At 44.2% G+C, this 27,763-nt stretch overlaps 1 protein-coding gene across 2 annotated transcripts; it reads right to left on the reverse strand.

Moving 5' to 3' along the window:
* Window positions 1–26,918, reverse strand: arid2 (AT-rich interactive domain 2). Of its 2 annotated transcripts, none has more exons than XM_024013591.3 (21): window positions 26,400–26,918; window positions 26,194–26,287; window positions 25,237–25,334; window positions 17,886–18,019; window positions 13,593–13,811; window positions 13,076–13,143; window positions 12,763–12,832; window positions 12,270–12,526; window positions 11,995–12,091; window positions 11,585–11,794; window positions 11,039–11,206; window positions 10,334–10,409; window positions 10,016–10,150; window positions 9,548–9,738; window positions 6,935–9,297; window positions 2,691–2,836; window positions 2,284–2,422; window positions 2,115–2,206; window positions 1,891–2,014; window positions 1,589–1,680; window positions 1–1,424 (listed from the first exon to the last, which is right to left on the reverse strand). In XM_024013591.3, exons 1-21 carry the CDS (start codon window positions 26,489–26,491, stop codon window positions 1,313–1,315), a joined length of 4,977 nt encoding a protein of 1,658 aa, XP_023869359.1. In that variant the 5' UTR covers window positions 26,492–26,918; the 3' UTR covers window positions 1–1,312. The 2 variants fall into 2 exon arrangements, with proteins under 2 accessions (XP_023869359.1, XP_023869349.1); XM_024013581.3 differs by having other exon boundaries at window positions 10,334–10,412.
* Between the last annotated feature and the right edge of the window lie 845 nt (window positions 26,919–27,763).

Here is a 27,763-nt window from a genome sequence, read left to right on the forward strand (position 1 = left end):
AATTGTTCAGTCTTTTATTTAAAAACTATAAACAGTCACCAAAGTAAATAAAGCCAATCTAACAGACTGTTATGTCTATGTATAATAGCACATCCTACTGACACTGCAGAAATGAGGATGGGTGGGCTGCCCCGCTCGGACGCTAACAGGCAGTCATTAATGTTACACAACACACCATAGAGAGGATAGTCTGAGGACGTGAGCCGGAATGTGGCATGGTATTAAGAATGAAAAAATAGTACAATAAAACGCCACACTATATTAACATAGAAAAAAAGTAGTGAAGAAAATATACCTGCACATAAAGCAAAGAACACAGGAGAAAACCTGTATAAAACTCCATGTATTTAAACCAATTTACAAATACAAAAAAAAAAAATGTACGCGCACTGTGCTCGTACAATGACAAACGTTTACAGTGGATACATGTTGGGGGTGAGGGGTGAGAGAATACCTTCAATATTATTTTCTTCTACAAAATGACATGAGATATATTATTCCATACTCTTTCAGCCAGCAAAATGAGTTCTACAAGGTATTATAATACAAAAAAAGTCAGTTCCACAAAAAAAACTGTTTTTCCCCCCTTAACTTTACAGCATCAGTACCTTTGCAGAAGTATTTACAGGTTTTAAGTACATTCATCCACTGCTGAGTATAGAATCACATTAGATACAAGTAACCAGGGATCATTAAAAAAAAAAGAAACTTAGATTCTACCAAAGTAATGCTTCTATTACTCCACAGAGCAAGTTCCCCAGTGGCTGTATCGGCATGAGGATTTTCTTTATATATATATATTCACAAATATTTACAAGATTCTTTTCATTAATTGTAATGGTATTCATTTCAATAATAAATAAGTGAAAATATATTGACTCAAGTAAGAAAACCACGCTACCAAGTTGTAAAGAAAAACAATCGAGCCAGTCTCCTGCAGCTGTGTCTCCCTCCCCCATCTCTAGCCACTCTCCTCCCTCCGCAAAGCAAAACTCCTCAACGTACTGCCGCTCCTATTCAAATAAGTTCTCTGCAAACAGTCCCAGGATTACAAAAATGTGCTCGTATTTAGGGTTTCATTAGTGGAGTCCCTCAGGGCAGCAGTCTAAAGAGCTCCCCCTCTTGGGCGGCTGGTGGAAGACCCTGTGGCAGTTTGTTTTGTGAAGGAGATGGGGGGGGATTTGAGCACAGTAGGGTGAGGGAGGGGAGTCCGAAGGGCATGGTCTGGTGTTGCCCACCTGTGTGCCCCATTGTCATGACACCCCTGAAGGATGGTTCTCCTATTTTTGGGGGTGGGGTTGCCCTTGTGAACTCAAGCTTGGAGAGAGCGAGTCAGTTCATAAAGGCATTTGGCGAGCGTTGTGGAGACCTCCATGTTACTGAGTGCCAGCACAGAGAGGTGACTCTCATGCCTCTTCACCAACCTGAGAAGACAAGACAGGAAGCTGTCATTACATACTCTCCATCAAACAGTAAATAAACATAGGTTTAATTGATTATGATTCATCACGCCGATCAAACACAGCACGAGGATTCCTCAGAAGACCCTTCTGTAGTTGTGAATGTATACAAAAAAAAAAGTTCTTACTTTCGACCGCAGTCTGAATACTTGGCGATGTTCTTTAGCGTTAAGGCAGCAGTTAGTCGTATGTGTTTGGTCATTGGTCCCTCTTTTTCATCCTAAGGAAAAGGATTGTGAAATTCATCAGTTACAAGATACATTGACAACAAAAGATTTCCAAGTGGGAATATATGATAAATATGGAGTAGTCAAGGACTGCAATGATTAACATCTTAAAACTTATTTCCACGTATACAATCATACAATTCTGTCAAATGTCAGCCAGACACCTTCATTGTAAACAAACAGCTAAGCTCAGCCATACTCACAGTGAAGTCCCTGAACACCAGGTTCCGAGAGCCTCTGCGTAGTGCCATAAGGGCTGCGCTCGGATGATTGACAATAGCTTTCTGTGCTCGCGGTGCTGGAGTGCTGCTTGCCACTGCCTGAGGCCTGTGGAACAATGCAAAAGAGTCTGCCACACATAGCGCATTCTAGCATCACCAGAATGGACATTAGCACTAGCATGCTAAGCTAACCAGAGGGTACATACTTGGAAGTTTTCTGATTGGAGTCCTGCGTCTGTGTCGGTTCCTGCTCCAGTTTTAGTGCGGCCAATAGGGCATCTCGAGAACAATGCTTATCCTACAGGAAGAAAATAGGATAATTGTCAGTAAAAAGCCACAAACATGGACTGATAGATTGAGAAGGTGTAGTCTTACCTGTAAATGGGTTATGAAGGACAGTCTCTGTCGGGGGAAAGGTTCACATCCCTCCCAGAGGCACTGGCCTGGGTACAGCTCCTTGCCACCATGCTGCGTGGCTGCATGGTAGAACACCCTAGACGGCGTCTCAAACCACCTGGAAGAACAACACGGATAACAATGGGACAGTCAATGAACAGACCACTTAGACTCAATTCTGATATTTTTTCCACTAATTGGTCTTTTGATCAAACAGCTCTGAAAAAGATCTGATGTGATTGATCAAAAGACCATTTAGTGGAAAAAATACCAGAATTGAGCTGCCTGTCTAAACGCAGTTTTAGTTAGCCATGATATGAACACACCTTTCCCAACACAGGACTTCTTTAAGTAGGTCAAGTCAATATGGACAGAGATTGACTCACCGTTTACAGGACTGCCACAGACACTTGAAGTTCTGTCCCGCTTTCCTGGTCTGTTCTGGGGGTGCCACCATGGCTTGTGGCCCAGAAAGGGGGGTGTTGGGGCTGGAGCTGCCAGCCTGCACAGGCTGAGCCACTGTTGGCGGAAGCTGCATAAAACCAGGCAAAGCTTTATCAGACCAAATAAACAAGTGATATTTTGTGTTGTATGATTGTTTTACTATTTCCCAAATAAAACAAGTCCAAAACATTTTTTTGTATTTCTTTTACCTTTTTAAAATATTTGACAAGATAAATTAAGCTAATTTTGAAGAAATACATTTAGATTTTAGCCTAGCTACCCTCTGCTTACAATAAATATGATACAATAAATATGAATAACCTACAATTTGCTTATTAGTTATTCAGAAATGAATTAAACAAAAATATGAACAAAGAGTTTGAATAACTTATTCAAGGTCCTAGAACCTGAAGACTTTCATCATTAATCTTGTTTCATGCAAGTAATTTGCTTGTAAAATGAACAACTAAGCCTTGAATTGCTATACGATGACATGAAAGATCACACACACCTGCCAATCCAATAAGTGCAATATAAAACAAGTCAGTCTGTATAAATCATTAAATGGCCTCTAACCCTACTCATCACAATGCAGTTGATTTTCCCAAATAACAGCAACAGAAAAGCCTTGTAGTTGCATGTGATGGATAGCACTCTCCCACCTACAACTACACATTTAAGGACTTGACCGATTGTCCTTTGGATAAGTAGGTCAGATTTTTTGTCCAAAAGCTCAAGCCCCCCCAGATCCACTTTCCAAAATAAAATGCATGACTACCTTTTTTACCATAGAGAATCAGACAAATGTAGGCTACACTCTGCCAATAGGCTTCTTTGCATATTCAAGCCGGTCTCAAATTACAACACTGCCCCTTTAAGGCTCTCCTGGAGATTGGTTGGCCACCCTTGGTAGCCTATAAAATATGGCAACATTACAATTACAACCAAACACTTCTCCTTTATAAAATAATTCCCCCCAGGGCTTGAAATTAAGGACTTCCCGTCATCCCTGGAATGACAAAAAATATGTCTACGGTTCATAACAGACTTGGGGACGACAGATCCCGAATTCATACAACCACCGCACATGAACTCTTTAAAAAGCAATGAGGCTGATGCGTCAGATCAAACTATTTAGCATAAAATTTTGATAACGTTTTATTTCTTCATGCTATAAACTCAATGCGCACATGGCTGTAGGCTATGCACAAATGTTCCAAAATACAATTAGCAGGAAAACATTGTTCTCCAAAGCACACCGCATGCACGAGCAGTTTCATGTGACAGAGATGAAAATATGTTAGAAATACAGGGGAGATCTAAAGATACATCAACTTTAATCTTGATGGTTGTACAGTCGTCTCAAATAAAACTGAAGGACCTCGGCGTTACTCTGGACCCTGATCTCTTTTGACGAACATATCAAGACCGTTTCAAGGACAGCTCTTTTCCATCTACGTAACATTGCAAAAATCAAAAACTTTCTGTCCAAAAATGATGCAGAAATTAATCCATGCTTTTGTCACTTCTAGGTTAGACTACTGCAATGCTCTACTTTCCGGCTACCCGGATAAAGCACTAAAGAAAACTTCAGTTAAAACTAAACACAGCTGCTAGAATCTTGACTAGAACCAAAACATTTGATCATATTACTCCAATGCTAGCCTCTCTACACTGGCTTCCTGTTAAGGCAAGGGCTGATTTAAAGGTTTTACTGCTAACCTACAAAGCATTACATGGGCTTGCTCCTACCCATCTTTCCGATTTGGTCCTGCCGTACATACCTACACTACGGTCACAAGACGCAGGCCTCCTTACTGTCCCTAGAATTTCTAAGCAAACAGCTGGAGGCAGGGCTTTCTCCTATAGAGCTCAATTTTTATGGAATGGCCTGCCTACCCATGTGAGAGAGACAGACAGACTCGGTCTCAACCTTTAAGTCTTTATTGAAGACTCATCTCATTAGTAGGTCCTATGATTGCGTGTGAAGGTAACCGGAAAGGCACTGGAGCAACGAACCACCCTTGCTGTCGCTGCCTGGCCGGTTCCCCTCTCTCCACTGGGATTCTCTGCCTCTAACCCTATTACAGGGGCTGAGTCACTGGCTTACTGGTGCTCTTCCATGCCGTCCCTAGGAAGGGTGCGTCACTTGAGTGGGTTGAGTCAATGACGTGATCTTCCTGTCTGGGTTGGCACCCCCCTTAGGTTGTGCCGTGGCGGAGATCTTTGTGGGCCATACTCGGTCTTGTCTCAGGATGGTAAGTTGGTGGATGAAGATATCCCTCTAGTGGTGTGGGGGCTGTGCTTTGGCAAAGTGGGTGGGGTTATATCCATCCTGTTTGGCCCTGTCCGGGGGTATCGTCGGATGGGCCAGTGTCTCCTGACCCCTCCTGTCTCAAACTATTGCAGCATAAATACTGGAGGCTGTGTGTCGGGGGGCTAGGATCAGTCTGTTATATCTGGAGTATTTATTCTGTGTGAATTTAAGTGCATATTTTCTCTTTCTATCTACCTCTCCACCTGAGCCCTTGCTGTCCCCAGTCCACCTGGCCGTGCTGCTGCTCCAGTTTCAACTGTTCTGCCTGCGTCTATGGAACCCTGACCTGTTCACCGGACGTGTTACCTGTCCCAGACCTGCTGTTTTCAACTCTCTAGAGACAGCAGGAGCGGTAGAGATACTCAATGATCGGCTATGAAAAGCCAACTGACATTTACTCCTGAGGTGTTGACCTGTTGCACCCTCTACAACCACTGATTATTATTTGACCCTGCTGGTCATCTATGAACATTTGAACATCTTGGCCATGTTCTGTTATGATCTCCAGCCAGAAGAGGACTGGCCACCCCTCATAGCATGGTTCCTCTCTAGGTTCTGGCCCTTCCAGGGAGTTTTTCCTAGCCACCGTGCTTCTACACCTGCATTGCTTGCCATTTGGGGTTTAGGCTGGGGTTCTGTACAGCACTTTGTGACATCAGCTGATGTAAGAAGGGCTTTATAAATAATTTTGATTTGATCAACTAGCATGGGTTACTAATATGACTAGGATTATGCTTGGATACTGTGAAACAAGGTAAGAAATGCATCATAAAATGACAAAACACCCAGGTTTCAAACAATTACGTTTATGGATCAAGATAATGAACCTCATGTTCATTATCTCCAGCACAAAACCAGTGTCAACATATGTGAAAACACTGCATTTATACGTTTGTAGGGAAAAAAACTAAAGTAAAAAAGTTCTACTAGATTACATTAACAGTGATTTTCAAACACAGATTCACAGTGATGTGGGGAGCAAGAAAATACCTCCCTTTGGCTAAAAACGCATTGCAGGTTGACATACATTTTTTWAAACTTTTAATCTTACCTTGTGATGTCACAGAGAAGCATTTATTTAGGACTTTTCTTCTCATCTTTGTAACCACAGATTGTAGAAACGTGTTGTTTTCACACATGTATACARTGGAAATTATGAATGAGGTCAAAAAGTGGTGGAATTGCCCTTAAAATAGCTTCAAAATGCAGACGCCTCCACTCAGATTCAAGGTGGGTGATGTGCGGTGCGCAGCAGACCGGTCTTGTGACCATTTGATCTGAACGAACCGTGCCTTGAGTATGTCGAATCAAGCCTTTAGACGTTAATGATCCTTCATTATATTTGTCAAACATGACTGGTGTTCAGCCTGTATTTATGTAATTTAAAGTCTCATTCAAGTTTGGCTACATTTTCTGGTGCCTCCCTCATGTCAGCATCAGTTTGGACGTGAGGCTGTAGCCAACATGCATATCATCTATACTTTGACATGTAGGCTTTTTTATAAATGTACATAAAAAATAGATTTGAATATTATTCCAATGTTGACCTCTGATCCAATTCTGATCTGAGTAATTGTTTGATGTGAAAAAAAGTGTTTTATTACTCGTCTGAACTTCAATCTACATTCTTCTTGTCCAAGCATTGTTTTTATTTGTCCCAGACAAGAGAACAAGCGTTAATGTCGAGCCCTGCATTTTATGTTTGTGAAGAAAAACTGAGTCACATGTTTTACCAGCAGGGCAAGAATGCCAATGATCCAATGAAGTATTCAAGATAAGTCAGCAATCTAATGAGCTTGCTAGCCAACTAGTTGACACGGCTTGCAAAACTGGGACAAGAAACAAATTGTTGAGCTATGTGAAACTCACCGTAGAGCTGGTTGCCTGTATGGTCGAGCAGTTCCTCTGCTGCGTGGCATTCCCCATTGCTACTTTGGCTACTGTGCTTGGGTCGGCTCCAGCAGGAACGGCCACCATGGTGGCACTGCAGCCCGCCTTGTTGGGGTCGCTGATGGTGATGATCCTCACTCCCACCTTACAGGGAATCCCAGACACCCCCTTGTCCTCCTCTGCCGGCCTCTTGAGTGCACGGCTCTCGCCACTCAAACCATTGGCCGGCAGGGTCCCTGGCCCCGTGGAGCCCTGGGAGTTTACAGTGACAGTGGGAAACAGCTGCTGCCTGAAAGCAGGCAAAGTGTAGTTAGGCCCCGTCCCCATAGGTCCGTTAGGGAAGGGGCCTGTTGCCTGAGGCCCATTGGCAAGGCGCTCTGCCTGCTCAGCTTTGGCAGTATCCTGCTGGGGGACAGAGGGCTCCTGGGGAGCCCCATGCAGTTTCTGAGGAGGACCCACCTCCCCGTTCCCCAAGTGTTTGGAAGCGATGTGATTTGGAATGTTTTTGCTTAAGTGGGCACCGGTGGAGGCGTCCCCTCTCTCAAAGTCACAGACCCCATTGACAAGAGCCTTTTTGGGGTCGAGGTGTCCCTCCTGTGGGTTAGCCGGGCCAGAGGGCTGCTTCCCGTTGGTGGGGCAGCTCTCGCTGGCCGGTCCATTGACGCAGGCCCCCTGGCTGTTCCCTGAGTGGTATGGAGGTAGACTGGAGTCCATGCACTTCCTCCCATTAAGCAGCTTGGCCCCTGGAGCATCAGCCCCTGCCAGGTCTCCGTTGCTGGTTTTGGTGCCAGCCCCATCGGCTAGAGAGGAGTTCTCCATCACCTCGATCTTGCGTTCGTGGATGTGCAGACCCGTGGCATCCTTGGCCTCCTCCTCCTTCTGGCAGATTATCTTGTCCCCCCTGAAGGGCGGTGGTGGCCCGTGGAGGGTGTTGCCTGTCTGGACCGCTGGCAGGCCTGGTGCAGCGGCTCCTTGGCTGATCTGGGCGGCGGCTGCAGAGGCTGAAGTGGTGAAGCCTGTATTGGGCACCACAGTGAAGGTGACCTGGCCACCAGGAGCCTGACCCTGGATGATGGTGGCGGGGCTGCTGGTGGAGATGAGCTGCACCGTCTGGAGAGGGCCCCCTGGGGACTGAAGCTGGCTGGGGACCAGCTGTACATTGAGCTGCTGGGGCTGAGGCTGGCCCTGTGAGGCCACCTGGTAGAGCACCTGTGGGCTGGGGGAACGCTGCGTGCTACTAGGGGGAGGCACCTGGGGCGCGGGCAGAATGAGCTTTCCGCCCGGCGTGGAGGGCCGCTTTGGAAGCAGTAACTGTTTGATCAGGCTGGACTCTGTGGAGGTAGGCTGGGGGGGCGGCTGCTGCTGAGGCAGGGGTTGGGACTGAATCTGAAACTGCTGCTGGGGGTGAAACTGCTGCTGGGGGTTCAATTGTTGTGGTTGCCGTTTGACCGACAGCATCTGACTGACAGAAGCAGAGCCCTGCATTGGGATCTGGTTGTTGGAAGGAGTGGGCAGGCCCTGGGGCAGTGGAGCGATGGTGGAAGGGCAAGGTGGGAGTTTGGAAGGAGTGGGAGGCTGTCCTGCCAGTTGGATGGCCTGGCCACCAGACATGGTGGAGGGGTTGGCCAGAACGATCTGATGGATAGCCGGGGCATAGGCCTGGTTCTGCTGGGGGTTGGGGCTGACAATGACCACGCTGGACTGCTGCTGCTGGTTATGAGTGGATGTGGGCGGTCCGCTGGCCTGCGAGGGTGCAGGCTTGGGGGCGATGTTCTGGAAAGTGACGCGGGAACCCTGGGCGTTGGACACGCCGGCGATGGTGAACACCTGGCCCCCGCCCACCTGGAAGTTTTGCAGCGAGGAGCAGGGGGCAGACACGGCGGCGTAGTGCGGGGGGGCAGAGAACACAGCCGTCTCCTGCTGGGGGCCCTGGGAGAGGGCCTGGGGTACTGAGGAGGAGGGAGTGTGCGGCAGGGGCGGCCGCTGGGCGATGGGCACCCCCTGAACCCGCGCCGTGAAGATGTGGCCCTGCTGTACCTGTTGGAACAGTGTGACGGGGGTCCCAGTAGGCGCCATGACCTGTTGATGGTGGAGCTGTTGGGCCATGTTGGGGCTGTGGTTCTGGACGACCTGGCCAGAGGTGGGGATGGAGCTCTGGACCATGGCCGTCTTGAGGATATCCCCTGACTTGGCCTGCTGAGCTGAGTGGGGGTGCTGATGTGGTGAGGCCTGGGGGTGAAGGGGGAGCCGAGGAACAGTCTGAGCCACTTGGGGGTGAGGTACACCATCCTGCATGGTGGAGGCCACCTGTGGCGCTGCCGGGTTAGCAGTAAGGCTGGGGACTGGAGGCCGGGCAAACCCAGGATGCCCAGAGACAAAGTGTAAACACAGAGAGAGATACAACAAAGAACACATTAGAATCATTGACTGAGGTCCACTTCGCACAACTGCAAAGTATGTCTCACCATACTCCAAGACAACATGTATAGCAACTATGTCTGACGTTTGTTGTGATAACAGTCAAGGTAGGTGGAAACTTGAATTTTAATGCCACTAACTACAAAAATGTAGTAAGTTGTACAGTGAGTTTACCTGACGGGGATGCCTGTGGGTCGACAGGGACGTCGTGTTTGGGCCCTGGTGTGGGGCTAGCCTGCTGCTGGTAGTACAGCTGGATGGGCAGTGGGATGGCCCTCCGTTTGACCCCCACCACATGTATGTGTGCCTGCGCATTGGGCTTGGTGTCCTCCAGCCGCTTCACTGTGTGGTTTGGGAAGATGGTCCTACAAAATGAGAGAGAGACACGGCGTGAGTGTAGTCGACACTAAAACCTTGTCAATCATGTTTCTCAAAGTCATTGAATTTGGACCACTGTATTGTAACTTGTCCATAGGGTGATTTCTTGGTTGAAAACATAACATGAATACATGGCTTCCAGCACCACAATTGGGAGAGAAAAAAAAGGGGGAAAAGCTGTAAAAACTTCTAGTTGTGTGTTCTCTAAATGATGACAGTTTTCAATGAAATCGATTGATTTAATATTGGATTATGCCAACCAACCGTAGACATTTGAGGAAGCCTTGTGAGGCCAGGATGCCAGCGCGTCCCATCTTGCTGCAGGTGGTGAGGTACTCCGAGTACATCTCTGAGCGCAAGACGGAGCTCTCGCCGCTCACCTCGAAGTGGGCGTTCAGCCTGGTGGAGACAAAGGGACTCAGAATGTATCTATAAGCTACTCAGGTGTCAATTGTGACCAGCAAGCTGACTGCTTGACCCGAGAACTACCGTTCAACTTACAGAGAAACTGAAGAGCTAAGATGTGTCACAGAGAGAGCATGACTATGAGAGCGTGTGTGTGTGAGTGAGAGAGAGACTCACCACTGCACTGTAAACTTCTCCCCATCTAGCTCAACAATACCAGGAGGAGGAGGAGTGGACTGGACAGGGACTCTTGCTGCTGAAGTGAGAGATGACATCATTATTGAGTCTAATTTGATCAATTTACAAAGGTTTTTGAATAAACCCATTCTCTATGCTGAAAACACTTTTGTTCTGATGCGATACTGAACTGTCAAATCTGCAGAACAGTGCTCCTGTTGTACATGGTGTGTTTAGTGTGTGGTTCCTCATTTTGCCCACTAGGGAGCAGCGACAGTACTGTACAAGCAGACTACTGTGTTCACCCTAGCTTGAATTATTCCCAGCAACTTTAGCTGATTGATTGCATACAACACGGGTTAAACCAGTTTCCCTGATCATCCATGTTTCTAAATCACCAACGGATGGAAAGTCTCTACAGACAAGAGTGGATGCAGAGGCTTATGGGAGGCGTAAACTGATGCGGTCAGCTTTCGATCAGTCTCTAACGTACACGACAAGGAGCAAGGCTCCACAGAGCTGAGCCTATAATCTCAGGCCATTGTCTCAAGGAACTGTTCCTTTATACCATATGGCTAATTATTGCCCTCACACAGCTTGCTCTAAATTCAGATTTTATGTACAACATGAATATAACTTGGCTTCATTTAATTTCTGTTTGCATCTGAAGATGAGGGAACAAGGTTTAAGTGTTAAGATGCTCACCTGGGATGGGTGCGCCCTGCAGCGGAGCAGGCAGCTGTTCTACAAGCTGCGGCCGCACCTCGGCCACCTGGCTCTGCCCAGCAGCCTGGTGCTCCATCAGCCTCACGGCCGTCAGAGCATCCGGACCAAACGTATGCAGGTCCACTGACACCAGCCGTACCAGCAGATCTGCCCAGGGACACACATATACACCGTTTAATAACGAACGTCTAAATTGTTGCATGACGGTTCTTTTTGATTTCCCAATTCTGAAAATCATTGAATTTCCTATTCCTCCAAGAGATGACAAATATCTTCTGTGCAACCAGTTTGTTTCCCAATTCATGCAGCCTGGTTGCTGTGCCATGCTAAGAGACTATACTTAATCAAACTGTATTCAAAACACTCCATTAGTTGTTAATGCTATACCTACACTTTATCTTGGTTAGACGGTTCTCCATCCCCTCCATTCTGGCTTGGTTGTTTATACTACTGCATGTATCCTCAATCCTGACTAGTGTCTAGGTTACTAGTACCCTGGTTAGGGCTAGGTTGTTGGTATCTCACCTATGCTCCTGTCCACGGAGGCGATCTTGCTGCAGGGGATCTCCCCCAGCTGGGCCAGCAGGTAGAGGACCTCCAGGGAGGACATGAGGAGCATGAGGTCAGGCAGCGACAGCAGGCCGATCACCTCCCGGTARGACTCCTGGTCCACGTACTCACAGATCAGCACGCTGTTGTCCTCCGCCTTGCTCAGATTACCCAGGATCTCCATGGCTGAGGGGAGGAGGAACAAATGGTCAGGCTCTGGGAAAATCTACACTTTGACCTTTATCACAATTCATGCTTACTGTTGTTGCGTAAAGACATGAAGTCACTTTCACATTAAAAAGGACCATGATATAAAAATATATCTGACATTTGTAATAAAAAGACCCAGACACTGACAAAGATAAAGTACGGGCTCTGACACTCACCCCTCATCTTCAGGAACCTGTCCCTTGACATCAAGCATTTGGTGATGGTGTGAAACATTAGGTGGGTTGTTCGAAAGTCAACAGGATCTAACTGAAGCTATTGGGAGAGAAAACAGAAATTAACTCATAGAATCATCAATAACACAAATGCTCTGGAACAGCTACAGCCATGTCTAACATTATACTGAATAGTACTAATTAATGTAATGAAATAGCTCAATACTGCACAAAATATTAACTTTCAGAACATAAATATAGCAGTAAAAACACCTCACCTCTGCGGCCACGTTGCCGAGTGTATCCAACCCCAGCTGCCGTAGGGAGATGAAGTGGCAGTGGGCGCACAGTAAGAGGAACCGCAGACAGGTGCGGTTAGCAGCAAGCAGTTTGACGTTGGCCTCCTCGAAGGAGAGGTTGCGGAGGATGACTCCCACCTGCAGGACCCGCTGACCCTCGATGTCGCCGATGCCTAGGTTGCGTGGAGGATGGAAGAGGGCGCCCCAGCGCTCGTCCCCCGACATAGTGTCTGTCACTGGAAGAAGAGCAGAGAGAATAGTGAATGTCTGATCCACCAAGGACATCATGTCAGAGCAATGGCCTTATAAGTATTTTTTGTAAGAGAAATCTTCAAATACTTTATTACACAAAAAGTTCACAAAACAATGTCGAAATATTTATTTGCCGTAATATTTTTCCCATTGTTGTAAAATTAATATTTTATTGTGCAATGGGTCTTTAAAATTTGGTCTGTCAGCATAAACTGTTTACCTTGTGTCAGGCTGGTCTTGTCCCAGATGAGGTCCCTGACTTCAGAATCCTCTACCACATCCTTCCAGAACTGTAGAATCATATTCACAGATTATTGTTGGAATACTGACTGCTGAAAAGATGCATAGGCTATAAAAAACAAGAGCAGTTAAGGCTGATGTACTCCCGCGAGGCCAGACATCACACCGTATTTCACTAAGATCCCTGAACGGCTGGAGGCGAGGTAACTATTTTTTTTCTCCCTCTGACCAAAAGCCTTGTAAATTACAAACCTATAGTATACATATATAGTGAGTCTTTCAGTCAAATCTACCTTCATGAAGTCCCGGGAGGTTTGCTCCTTCCAGTCCATCCCAAATACAAAGGAGAAGCTGCCTAGTGCTGCAAATTCACAAGAGTACCGTTAGAGAGAACATTCCAACCCTTACATTCTGAGACAGAAGGTACTTTCACACCTGAGGGATCACAACAAAAAAAAAGGTTCTGCCATGGCAGTGCCTTGAAAAGGAATGCAGTGTTCACATTTTGTTGTGCTCAAGCCTGGATTTTTGCATTTTGCTTCAAACTCTAAATTAACAAGTTTACCAAGGAGGTAATAACTCATCTAGTGTCCATACAGGCAAATGAAAGGGAATAAACAACTTTCTCCCCATTTCCACTTTGCCCAAAAAGGGAAACTGAGCACAGTAGTGCGAGTGTCTCAACAGTTCCCTCACCAAGTTCCCACGGTAAACAAAGATTACAAAAAACATCCATACATCTCTAATTACTGTCCTGAAAAAATTGATTTGGATACTAATGAAGAATATTTAAAGGTGCTGAAGACGTACAGTCATCGAAGACGCCTGCATGTGCCAGCAGCAGCGTGATGAGTTTGGGGTCTTTCTCCAGCTGCATGGAATGCTTGCTCTCGTTGGAGAGGAGAGTGCAAACATTGATTGCGAAGTCCACTTCATTGGGCAAGCCCGACAGGAGAGAGAGCACCAGTTTGTTATAGTCGCATGGGGGCGTGAACTCCATGGACAGTCCATAGCTTTGGCGGAGATAGTCTGGGGACAAAAAACAACCACAAATCCAGTTGTAATTTCAAAATGAATGTAAAGAAAGCCTGCTGAAAACATACAAAAATATTACAATGTTGTGCTATAAAGACCTTAAGAAATGATGATTTATGAGTTTATTTAGCCTGTTCAGAAAAATGATTGCAACTGCATGCACTGGGACACCTGCCTGATAATGAATATGCATTCAAAAATAGGAAACAGTGATTTAAGTCACATGCAGGGGTGGAGTTAACAAGTGCAACTTCCTGAAGCCTCAGTCTCTTGGCATAACTTTGCTGGGATGGCAATGATTGTATGGCATATTTCAGTTATTTGAAATTGATTACAGTGCAATCAACGGGATATAAATAGCCAACTCCTCACAGCCGCCAGCTCTGCATCTGTTTCACACGTGTGTGTGTGTGTGTGTGTGTGTGTGTGTGTGTGTGTGTGTGTGTAGCTGTCAGGACTCCTGAACTAGAGCTACTTCACACACAGCGGGTATGGTGGTAATGCACCATCACACAGCCACCATGGTAACACACTGTTGCAAATTGCCTGCATGCCTGGGGACATGACAACCTCCAGTTCAGATACACTTTTACTGATGGGGACTCTCAGGCCTGGGCAAGATTGGACAAAAAATTATAATACAAAAGTCAAGATTATTCAAACAATTATCTCAACAGCCATGATGAGGGAGGGAAATGAGCTTCGTGGCAGGGCTATGGTTTAAAGCCCATATGTTTGTGCATAAACAAAAGGAGTATAAATGTAGCAGACCTAATACAGTAAGGAAGTAATATTGCATCTCAGTTCTGAAACACACCATTCAAACAGCTCAGACAAATCCTAGTACAACTCGTCAGTCTGGGTATATTAGCTACTTTCATCATACATTTTAAGATCTTGTTGTCTTGCTAACATCCTCCTCTGTTGAGGTTTCTTTACCCCCCAAAAAATGGAGCAAGGAATGCTCAGCACCCACTTGGCCATTTCAAGAACTGTATAACCGTATTACCATAAGCTCTCACTTTAAGGAGCAGGCATTTACCGTAGAAGCAGGCTTTACCGTAGAAGCAGGCTTTACCGTAGGAGCAGGCTTTACCGTAGGAGCAGGCTTTTACCGTAGGAGCAGCTTACCGTAGGAGCAGGCTTTACCGTAGGAGCAGGCTTTACCGTAGGAGCAGGCTTTACCGTAGGAGCAGGCTTTACCGTAGGAGCAGGCTTTACCATAGGAGCAGGCTTTACCATAGGAGCAGGCTAGCAGCACCATTATGACTAACTAAATTGCAACATTTGGAGAAGAGCTTCCAAATTCTATCTTGATGAATCTATGATTATGAGGTGCAATAAACTGTCTGAAAGGACCAAGCAAACAAGCCTGCAGTATATGCACATTCAGATGACTAACAAATGTGTGCTGTGAGTAGAGAGACTTAGTTGAGAGGAAGTTCAGTGCTGAAGGTAGCCATAATGTTGACTCCATTTGAGTCATAAAGTTGACTCAAATTCAGAGTTGGCAGTGCTCTTCAACAGCCCCATCACTTGATACTTGAAGAAATGTACTTGAAGAAATATCCACCTTGATAAACTTGCACCAAGGTTGTCCTCTGACCTAAGACTACTTTTATTTATTTCACAGCATCCCAAAATCCACCAAAGGGTGGTCGCGATACCTCACAGTATGGATACAGTAGAGTATCGCAATATCATTTTTGCCGTTTTACATTGTTACTGTCACTATAATTGTTAAAGGTAACCTTGTTTATTAACGTTAGCTAACGCTAGTCAGGTGTACCTGCCCCACAACTCAGGTATTTATCATCCTACAGCTTTTTCTCCATCTTATTTCCCCCCCAAAAAAGTTGAGCCAACATGAGCACTTTAACCTCCACAACTAATTTTCTCATGGCTTTCTCTTGTCTCTCTGCAGCATACATACAGTATAGTGAGCATGTGTTTGGAACATCGAATCGCGATACATAAACAATCGCAATACATATCATATCGGCACCTAAGTATTGGGGCGGCAGGTAGCCTAGTGGTTAGAGCGTTGGGCAAGTAACCGAAAGGTCGCTAGATCGAATCCCTGAGCTGACAGGGTAAAAATCTGTCGTTCTGCCCCTGAACAAGGTAGTTAACCCACGGTTCCTAGGCCGTCATTGTAAATAAGAATTTGTTCTTAACTGACTTAAATAATAGGTAAAAAAAATAAAGATTGTGATATCGTATCGTGAGGTCCAATACGATATTATCACAGTACTTAGGTGCCGATTTGATATGTATTGCGATTCTCATGATTCTATGTGTATTGCGATCAGATACTGCGATTTGATGTTCCAAATATATTGCTCACCCTATGTCTGCTGCAGAGGGACAACAGAGAGCCATTAGAAAACTAGTTTTGATCAGTCAAGGAAATAAAATAGCTGAAAAGAAGATGAGAACAAGCCATCAAGGAAAAATACTGGAGTTCTGGGGCAGGTACAGCCAACTACCGCAAAATTAAAACGGCAATGTTTTCAAAACGATAAATCAAAAATAATATCCCAATATTTAACTATCTATTTCCCCCCCCCATCACTAGCAATTACCCAGCCCTACCTCACAGATGTGTCCAATAAAATCACTCTTCTCAAAGTGTAAATAAGAAACTTTGTTTTTAATCATACTTGCATTTGTTTGTTTCCTGGAATGTCACTGTTCTGAAATACCACTGTCCTTTTAAGAACTAGCTCGAAAGCAAGTATTTTTTTTAAATTTCCCCTTTATTTAACCAGGTAGGCTAGTTGAGAACAAGTTCTCATTTACAACTGCGACCTGGCCAAGATAAAGCAAAGCAGTACGACAGAAACAACACAGAGTTACACATGGGATAAACAAACGTACAGTCAATAACACAATAGAAAATCTATATACAGCGTGTGCAAATGTAGTAAGATTAGAGAGGTAAAGCAATAAATAGGCCATAGAGGCAAAATAATTTAGCATTAACACTGGAATGATAGATGTGCAGATGATGTGCAAGTAGAGATACTGGTGTGCAAAGGAGCAAAAAAATAACAATATGGGGATGAGGTAGTTGGGTGGGCTATTTACAGATGGGCTGTGTACAGTTGCAATGATCAGTAAGCTGCTCAGATAGCTGATGTTTAAAGTTAGAGAGGGAGATATAAGACTCCAGCTTCAGTGATTTTTGCAATTCGTTCCAGTCATTGGCAGCAGAGAACTGGAAGGAAAGGCGGCCAAAGTTAGTGTTGGCTTTGGGGATGACCAGTGAAATATACCTGCTGGAGCGCGTGCTACCGTTGGGTGTTGCTATGGTGACCAGTGAGCTGAGATACGGCGTGACTTTACCAAGCAAAGACTTATAGATGACCTGGAGTCAGTGGGTTTGGCGACAAATATGAAGTGAGGGCCAGCCAACGAGAGCATACAAGTCGCAGTGGTGGGTAGTATATGGGGCTTTGGTGACAAAACGGATGGCACTGTGATAGCAAACTGGATGAAGTCTGAGTAGAGTGTTGGGGGCTATTTTGTAAATGACATCGCCGAAGTCAAGGATCGGTAGGATAGTCAGTTTTACGAGGGTATGTTTAGCAGCATAAGTGAAGGAGGCTGTGTTGCGAAATAGGAAGACGATTCTAGATTTAATTTTGGATTGGAGATGCTTAATGTGAGTCTGGAAGGAGAGTTTACAGTCTAACCAGACACCTAGGTATTTGTAGTTGTCCATATTCTAAGTCAGAACTGTCCAGAGTAGTGATGCTAGTCGGGCGGGTGCGGGCAYCGATCGGTTGAAGAGAATGCATTAAGTTTTCCTTGCATTTAAGAGCAGTTGGAGGCCACGGAAGGAATGTTGTATGGCATTGAAGCTCGTCTGGAGGTTTGTTAACACAATGTCCAAAGAAGGGCCGGAGGTATACAGAATGTATACAGAATATGGGGCCATCCCTTCAAGAATCTTTATTCTATTTCAAGTCGTAGCCCAACCAAGAAGATTTGGGCCGAACTTATGTAGGTAATTATTGCTTTGTGGTTGTTTGAAGACACTTTGTAAAAGAGGGAAAGCTTTACCTGATACAGTGTGTTGCTGGTAGTTGTAGGAGCAGGGGATTGCACCAATTGGAAGAGATGGTTTCGGGTTCCCAGGCTGCACCTCGTCATCATCCTCGCCGAAGTGATGGACTTTTTCATACTTTTCTAAATATCTGTAGACAAAAGAGAACTTAACGCTCAAAGGGTGACTGATCCAAGACCCCACCTATTCCCAAAATCTAATCTAAAATGGCCTCTATAGCAAATAATCCTGTTTCACCCAATCCTCAAATCTGCCTAACTAGGATAAGTCCTGCATCCTTAGACTGTGGCTAAACCACCAACTGTTGTGCCTCCAAATCCCCGATAACAAAACTGGACACCCTGGCACATTCCCACCATATAATTTGCCAATGGAGTTCTTTATGACAGCCACTCTGAGGAATTTGGTTAATGCTTGCAATCACACAAGTAAACTGGTAGGCTACACTCTGGCATATAAAGACTCACAAGCCTACTTCTGTGAACTCCTACCATTTTCAAAGTCCTCCTACAGACAACACTAATGTTGTCAGGCTATCTATGCCCACATCCTATTTCAACCCCAGCAACAAAGCAATTCCACTACTCAGCCGCTGCCGACTGGAACAAACTACAAACGAGGCTCACAACACAACCAATGTCTCTCGCCTACTTCTATCGACAGAGTGAATATGAAAGACTACACGACAAAGCATGAAATGAAAAATACTGCCAGAGGGGGATACAATCCAATCCAAGTTTGACATAGAGACCATCGGTTATGATTAAATAATTATGTTTACGCCTAGCTGACTCAAGAATCAAAAGACATGTGTTACACCATCTGCATGACAGTGCAAGTGTTTAAGCAGAGTACAAGTGATGAATCCTTTGTGCCCTATTGCTTAGGGCAAACTAGTTTATCAAGAGTTACAACCAATACCAGTCTTCCTTAATATGTTAATATTCAGCTCGGATGTGACACAGGTGAGGATGATATCTTACCACCAGCACAGACAAAATATTCTAGACACTGGGGTGATGTCTTCATTCAAATGACCACCCGCTCAGGTGGGGAGAGGTGCAGAAAAGTAGAGGGAGTTTTAATGAAACAAAAAGACTGATAGCTTCCTGCCGAAAGCCAAAAAAAAGTCTACAAAAAAACCTGCAAGACCTTACTTGAGTTAATGTCTAACAAGTGTTGCAGCCGTCTCTCACATGTTTAGGTAGGGTGGGACCAACACATATACACATTGAATATTTGTTTACACAGACACATGCTGCAGTGGTGGCAGCAGGAAATACCTCACCAGTGGTAGCGTGGAAAGCCCTGGCTAAGCGTGGAGTGTGTGTGCTGCCATGAGTCAGAGTGAGAGCCCCATTCTGAACGGAGTCCCAGTACTGCTGCTGGTTCGCAGCGACCAAGGTAATCCCCCGTCCACGGCGCGTGACACACTGGACTATAAATACACCAACTCTCCGTTTGGAGAGGGGCCCCGGCTCTGCACAGCATCATCACACGCTTGTCTGGGCACGGGCAGAAGGGGAGGCTGCATGGTGGGGGGTTCTGTTGCAGCTGCTCATGTCTGCACTTCCCTTTTCATACATGGCTGGCAAAAAGCTCCCATTCTTCTGACAAGACAACTGCCAGTGTGCCACAGAAAAGCATCACAGAATTAAGAGGCCTTCTCATTTTATCAGTGTCTAATCAAGTTCACATATAAAAATCGTGTCATCGCAGGTGTCATACCATCAGCAGTTAAAGAACAAGCAATTAAGGTGGAACAGGGCTCTTACCTGTCATTTTTGTCCCCAGAAAAAGAAAATCTTAACAAGATTACCTTTTTTCAATTAACCTGAACGGCACACAAAAATGTAGGCAACTGAAGCCATAGATCTACCACTGCAAATGGTGACTGTTTGTAAACTGATGTAATTTAAGGTCGTCCGGATCATACAAGAGCTGATAGGACATAAGAGCAACCCTCTCAATAAAGGCTGCCTCAGTGAGTGTGTGTGTGTGTGTGTGTGTGTGTGTGAGAGAGAGAGCGAGAGAAAATTGGGTGCCCCCTGTTGGACAAGCACACAATCACATTGAGTAAACTGGCATTACTACTGTTCTATAAATAGGTGAATATATATTACTATACCTTGAAAATCAAATGCTTGCAGATTCATTTGAGCAGACAGAGACAACTTCTTAAACATGGGGGCATACAACAGGGACCAATGAGCAACACTAGAAATCCAGATTATATAGCCTAAAGCTACATCAATCCATAGGCTGGTTTTATTGCTGATAAAATAATAAATGGAAGCACTATATACAGACTACTACTGAGAGTGGGGGTGGGTGAAATCCAAGTACTCGGTTGAGGACAAGAAACTAGACTGGGGGAGACCATGGTAAACTACACTGAGAAGAAAGCTAACAACTACAATCAAGGTGGGAATCACAAAGGTAAAATAATGCCATTAGACAAAAAAGGAAACATTGAGCTCAAGACCATGCTTAACATAACGAGAATGGTGGGTAAGTTTAATTTGTCAGCCCCCTAAATACATTTTCCGCTGGTGTAGTTTACTTGATGCAAAGTTATAGTCTGTCTCACTTTCAAACATTTCTTTGTGTGATCTGCAGAGAGCTTACCACAGTCAAAGAAAATTGTGACTGCATGCCCAATCCTAGACCAGTAGTAGTAGTAGTAGTGTTGCCTACCTCAGCTAGCTTTCGCTAGTCCCAACATCTCCAATCCCCACCTCTATGTACTGTTTTATCTGTGATTCAAAACCTCTCCAAGCTATTGTTGCTGACAAGGTTTTACAATTTCAAAAAAAGTCAAGAGAAAGGCATGGCAAGCAYATAACTACTGACAAAATAAGGGGGCATGCTGAGGGAGAGCAAGCTGTGGCCTCACGCAGTGGCGGAAAACCAGCACAAAACCCAAGCAAATGGCGCTTCACCTGTAATCAAATTGCAAACAAGCAGACTTTCTATAGTTTTCTTTGTCCAGCACACAAAGTTAGGTCCTACTTGTCAGTTAAGTCTTGTAATGTATGCCAGGCATTAGAAAAAGGATTTGGAGTAGGGAGAGCAGCTGTTCTTAGACAGTGGTTCCCGGGTGTACCTTCTTTATAGAGTGAACAACTTCTGCTGCCCATCATTCGCAGCAGTTTGTCCTATCGACCTAAGTGGGGAACTATGGAGTGATTCAACTTTAGTGGATTGTTATTGTTAGGCCTACATCTGATGATAGAAAACACCTATTCCAGATATTTATATTAGGGGGCGGTACGATACCAGCATCGCGATACTCAGTATTGTGGCAAGGAAACAGAACAGGAAGAGGATTTAACTTATTTAGGAAAACAGCCCAAAAGTTGGAAACAAACATCCTTATGTCATCCAGATTCTCATTTATACTTAACAAATATAAAAACGCAACATGCAACAATTTCACTGTTACAGTTCATATGAGGAAATCAGTCAATTGAAATAAATTCATRAGGCCCTAATCTATGAATTTCACATGACTGGGAATACAGATGTACGTCACATATACCTTTTTTAAAAAGTAGGGATTGAAGGTCGGAAAACCAGTCAGTACCTGGTGTGACCACCATTTGCCTCATGCAGTGTGACATCCCCTTTGCATAGAGTTGATCAGACTGCTGATTGTGGCCTGTGGAATGTTGTCCCACTCCTCTTCAATGGCTGTGCGAAGTTGCTGGATATTGGCGGGAACTGAAACACGCTGTCATAAACGTCGATCCAGAGCATCCCAAACATGCTCAAAGGGTGGTGACATGTCTGGTGAGTATGCAGACCATGGAAGAACTGGAACATTTTCAGCTTCCAGGAATTGTGTACAGATTCTTGAAACATGGGGCTGTGTATTATCATGCTAAAACATGAGGTGATGGCAGCGGATGAATGTCACGACAAATGGGCCTCAGGATCTCGTCATGATCTCTCTATGCATTCAAATTTTCATCGATAGAATGCAATTGCATTCATTGTGCGTAACTTATGCCTGCCCGTACCATAACCCCACCATGAGGTACTCTGTTCACAACGTTGACATCAGCAAACCGCTCACCTACGATGCCATACACGTAGTCTGAGGCCAGTTGGAGACACTGCCCAAATCTCTAAAATGACTTTGGAGGCGGCTTATGGTAGAGAAATTTCAACAGCTCTGGTGGACATTCCTGCAGTCAGCATGCCAAATGCACACTCCCTCATAACTTGAGACATCTGTGTTGTGTTGTGTGACAAAACGGCACATTTTAGAGTGGCCTTTTATTGTCCCGAGCACAAGGTGCACCTGTGTAATGAGTATGCTGTTTAAATAGCTTCTTAATATGCCACACCCATCAGCTGGATGGATTATCGTGGCAAAGGAGAAATGCTCACGAACAGGGATTTAACCAAATTTGTGCACAAAATGAGAGAGAGACGCTTTTTGTGCCTACGGAACATTTCTGGGATCTTTTATTTCAACTCATGAAACATGGGACCAACACTTTACATGTTGTGTTTATTTTTGTTCACTGTGTTTTCCAAGCTATAAAATTCACATACAGCAAGTTTTTTTAAAGGACCAAAGAGATGTCTGCTTCGTGTTTCCATTTTTGCCATGCAAAAAATATCACGATAGTTGTATCGTCACAACCCTAATTTATGACACTGGTTTAGAAATCAAACTGACTTTTCATAAAAATTAACATGGTATAAACAGCTTGGGTTACACCAGGAAACTGTTGACCTTGTCAAAAAATAACATGCGTTTTCTGTAGCTCGCTGATACATGAGTTTTGCTACATCATTTTAGCACCCTCTATTTAGCATCAGAGAAAGACATACCCTGCTGTCCCCTGATATCTGTAACACTAGATCTATAAACGCTGTGGCCACGTTTCACCTTTGTTCAGGTGCCAAGGCTAATCTCACTAGCAAACGCTGTGTGAATGAGACAACTTGATTGTCTCCGACTTCACTTTTGCAAGAAAACAGCAAGGTAGTTCTAATCCAGCTCTTATTTTGACATGGGCATCACAGTGCTAACAACATCACGTTGGGTACAGTCTATTCACAAGCTGCATCTCAGTCTTAAGAGACATCCTCTCCTGAACTAAGGTTTTGCTCAGGTTCCCAGGTTGCAGGATTACTTACTATTTTCAATGATAAGTGCCTTGCCCTTGGCAATGTTCAATTTAAGTAGTGGTACAAGAAGACCAACAAGCAAACAAAGGACTCCCTACTTCCAATACATTTTTGACTATTCAGTGTTTGCCCTTAAGACCACGTTGTTATTGAGATACCCCTCCCAGCTAAACCAAAGGGCTCTTTGGTTCCAATAAGTTTCACCGTTACATGCTTGCTTGCCCTATAAGAGAGACCTGGCATTGGGCTACATCTCCCACTTAAACCAGTTTGAGTTGACGGTAGAAGGCGGTCTTAACCTGGCCAATTCAAATGTTGTTTGGTAAAGACACGGGAGTATGTTAAAATAAACCTATATATATATATATATAAGCTGTGAAAAAAACCTTCCAAGGAATAGAAGTTTGACCATTCTGGTCTACAACTACCATGTGATCCCAGTGGGGTGTGTCATGGTGTAATACACAGGAGAAGTTTAAGGGAGTGAGGTCAAATGCAGGCTTGAAATGGGTTAGAATATATGAAGCAAAATAAGCTACGCTTATTGGCAGCTCCAAACAGCTCCATCCAACCTGCTGTCAGATAGGCTATTTACAGCTCTGTGTTTCAGTCAAATATTGTTTTACAGGGCTCTACTCTGACATTTTTTTATTTATTATTTACAAGGAGCACATGTGCACCTAAGTTGGAAAATGTAGCCAGGTGCAAACAAAGAAATGTAGGAGTGCAACAAAAAATATTTGAAGAAATAATGCTAGAATCCTTCGTTCTTCTCGGCACACTGGTGCTCCTAAATAAAATATCACAATACTTGTATCGCCACAACATATTTGCTGTCACGATACACATATGCGAGTAAAATAGTCACATTGTAGAGCCCTGCGTTAGGCTATATCATAAGTTAGCCTATGACTCTTCAAATGACAATTTGAAAGGGGGAAAAAAGTCTCACTGGGTGCAGGCTTTTGTTCCCAGCCAAGCAGCAACACACCTGTTTCTTGGTTGAAGACCATTTAGGCCTTGTTCATTGGTAGAATCAGGTGTTGCAGCTGGGCTAGAACAGCCTGCACCCAACTTCACAGGGTGAAATTGCCTGCCCAATATCAAATCAGAAAGTTAATGTTCAAATACTTGAATACAATAAACTCGTATAGGGTATCAAGTGTTACCATTGTTCATCTGATGCCAAGAATGAAATCCTTTGCTAAAAATGCTGGAATAACCAGCACCATTTGGAAACACTTCATTACAATGCTTGGCCTATCATTGGCTCTGCATGTAGGGTCTATATAAAATCCAATGATGACTTAAGAGAGGAAGGCAATAACATCTTCAGGCCTATGCCGAGTTGTTCAAATTCATAAGCCATATCTGTAGGCAGGTATGACACTTAGGTAGAGTCTGTGTGAACCTTGTTTAGAATTTGACATGCCTACATGATTGGATACTTGCATACTATGTTGACCTACTGCTCTTTCAACCATTCCCAAACTGTGAAGGTGATTAATGCAACAAGATTATTAAAGATATGCTGCTTCAACTAACTGGCAAAGCAGGGTTATATAAGCAGCCTCCAGGTTAGACTGGTGAATGTGATCCTTCCTCTTAAAAGGATCTTGGCCGTGGCAATGATGGCAATATTTTGGAGGGAAAAGGAGACTTGAGTAGAGAAGCAGCTCCACACTGTCCACAGGCTTGCTGCTGGTGAAACATCTCCCCCGAGGGCAAAAGGTGTTTAGGGTAACATGCTGTTGATTGCATAGTTATGGCAACGGCTAGCCTATTCAATGACAAATGACCAGCCAGCATTCAGTAACACACCAATCACGGACCATTTAAAAAGCATTCCCAGTTCATGTCCCTTACTAATAGCTTAAATCTACAAAGAGAAGATGTATGGCAGAATCCCCAGTAGTAAGACATGGCATATAAAAATATATATATATATATAAAATAGTGATCTGCATTAACCCACTAAAATGTACTAAATGTTACGTCAAAACATACTGTTATGAGGCATAAACATTGCAGCCAGTGTAAGGTCCAGTATAGTGTTTTGTTTTCTGTGTTCAACATCTTTAAAAACTGTCAGCGATGCTGGATTGTTGCATGGTCCTTTCCTGCTTCCAGCCTCTCACAATTTGTAAACATTTGCCACATGCTGTCTGAGTGTAGTAGCTAATGCAAGACCATGCCACTTACCGAAGGTAGTACTGTTTTAAAACAAATGCTGCGTTTGAACAACTCCTTGGGAAATTAAAATCTTCACCCAGCTCAGACCACTGATTTTTGTCAGAAACCTGTAAAGTAAATGAGGATGTTATTATACATTTTTCAATTAAGCAATATCAGGATGCATAAAATATGAATAAGACAGTCAAACAATCTGATTAGCATCTAATGAGATGTTAATGTTAGCTACTTTTGTTAGCTAGAACTGTGTATTTAATTCCATGTTTGCAAGCTATTTAGTTATCACCGCAAGCAACAACTCACAGCTAGCTACAGCTTGAACTGGATGGCTTACTTACTAGCTAGTGTTAGCAATCTGGCTAACATTACTTTTCTGGCAAGCCAAGCGTGCAGGCTAAATGTGGTAGCTACCAAAGCCCGAGACAATGATGACCCGCTTCAGCACAATGCTAGTAACAACGATGGAATGATGGCGAGCAGTCTTTATTTGAGTAATTGTTTTCACGTTTACAGTTTTCAATAAATAGGCCTGTGTGCGGCCTACATTGTCTTCAGCCATAGAGCCAAAGATGGCTAATGCGAATAACTAGCTTCCCCCAAATTATCGTAAAAAAATCTAGTTGCACAAAATGTTACCTATCCCCCGCGGCGAATAGTTCTTCCTAGCCAGTGCTCTGTGCCGATAATCGATGTTAAACGTGCCCGCTAATTTTGAGTTGCTCTAACTGCACTCAGACTCCGAGCAGTGCAGCTACCGTACGGACTTTCAATTCAAACCATACACAACACAAGCCACCACATTGCATAGATGGCAAACTAGCACAAGGCCGACCGCAATCCTCTCTCTCCTACAGCCGTTTTAGTATGAAATAGCGCTTCATGGTGCCGAAAGAGAGTTCTCTAGCGGTTCACTGAAGACTTCACTGAAAACCGAGAGTGCGAAAATGCACTTTTAGTTGCACTCACCTTAGCAAATCCACCTAACGAAATGACTCTGATATAGAGAGCATTAAGATCCAGCTCTTTCCCACCCACGACAGGAATCTTCTTGAACGGCGATCTGAAGGAAAAAATCATTAAATACATGGAGAATAGTATTACTAATAGTTTGTAAGCATCCATAGTCATGTGTACATGATGTTTAAAGGTGTATTTAAACGCCCCATTCTCACCCTCTGCTTCGGTGAAATTGCCGCAGCTCGTCCAGGAAAGCCAGTCCTTTCCTTCGCTGATCTAGTAKATTTTTCCCCGTCGAATTTGCCATTGTTTTTGCATGTAAAAACGGTTAAAACCCCACTCACTCGCTTCCTAAGACACCAAGGATCCCATACTCCGCCGGCGCTCAGTCATTCGCGAAGCTGAGTGTTTAAAAAAGTTAAAGAAATAGCTAATAGCAAGAAGAGCGCCAGCTCGCTAATAAAGACTGATGCACAGCTATACACAGAAAACAAGCCGATTCTGCAAGTTGTAATAAACACTTAGCCAGAATAACGACCGATTTCAACGGCAAACTAAAACTGCCATTGTAAAATATGCTAAATTAAGTTTTGGTATCAAATGTGTTCGTTTGGAGTGGTTTGACAGTGTGTTACGGACGCGGCTCCAAGCAATCGCACACACTGTAGAGCGGCAGCGGGATCCAGTTCCAGACAAAAAGATCTGAGGCCTCGAGCTCGTACTGCCACGCAGCGCCCTCTACTAGAAACAACGGTATTGCACTGTCCAAAGCGGTTTATTGGAACAATAGACAGTGTTGTCTTTTTTAGAGCTCATCTGAAATTTACAAGACCCGTTCAAACAGAACAGAATTACTACTGTTCGTGGGGGAGGGGAGCCCTACTTTATTCTCAAAATTGGCTATATGTTGATCAATATTAGATGCAACTGACATGCAATTAATTTCCTAGTAGTGTAATGGTTTCATATAAATTGTAAAGTTTGGTGAAATGACTGCTTCCTCTGAATATTCTTAACTATTAGACTAATCATTACAGTTAATAAAGTCACCACAGTAAATTCAGTTTTGCTCATTTTATCCACAAAATGAGTGGTTCCTGATATTAGTTATCTCAATGCCAAAAACAGTATCCCATTAACCCACATTGCTTTACACCTGTGTCAAAGCTGTGACAGTTCATAACTAAGTTGGCTGGGCCCAGGGCGGTACTCTAAACTGTCAATGTAGAAATAAAGACAAGTTATAATAATGTATCATTACTGTACTGTTTGTTCACAAATACTTTCTCTTGGTTATATTGTGATAACGAAATCACCTGGTCGTTTCAATAGCCGCAACTCTCCATAATACCAAATCTAGCTACAATTTCAAAGTGATAATGCCATATTGTGTCATAGGAGATAGCTAGTAATGTAACTTTATTCCAGTATCTGCAGCCCTTGCCTCAGAGCAACCGGCTTCCAGGTTATCACCGGTGTTGGAACCAATAGCCTAGCACTCAGAAATGACTTTTGTCTCCTGGGATGAATGGAAATTGCTCATGATCCCTTTTCTGTAACTGCCAGACGGATATCTACT

The sequence above is a fragment of the Salvelinus sp. IW2-2015 genome, linkage group LG3, assembly GCF_002910315.2.
Source record: "Salvelinus sp. IW2-2015 linkage group LG3, ASM291031v2, whole genome shotgun sequence".
In the NCBI taxonomy this organism is placed as follows: domain Eukaryota; kingdom Metazoa; phylum Chordata; class Actinopteri; order Salmoniformes; family Salmonidae; genus Salvelinus; species Salvelinus sp. IW2-2015.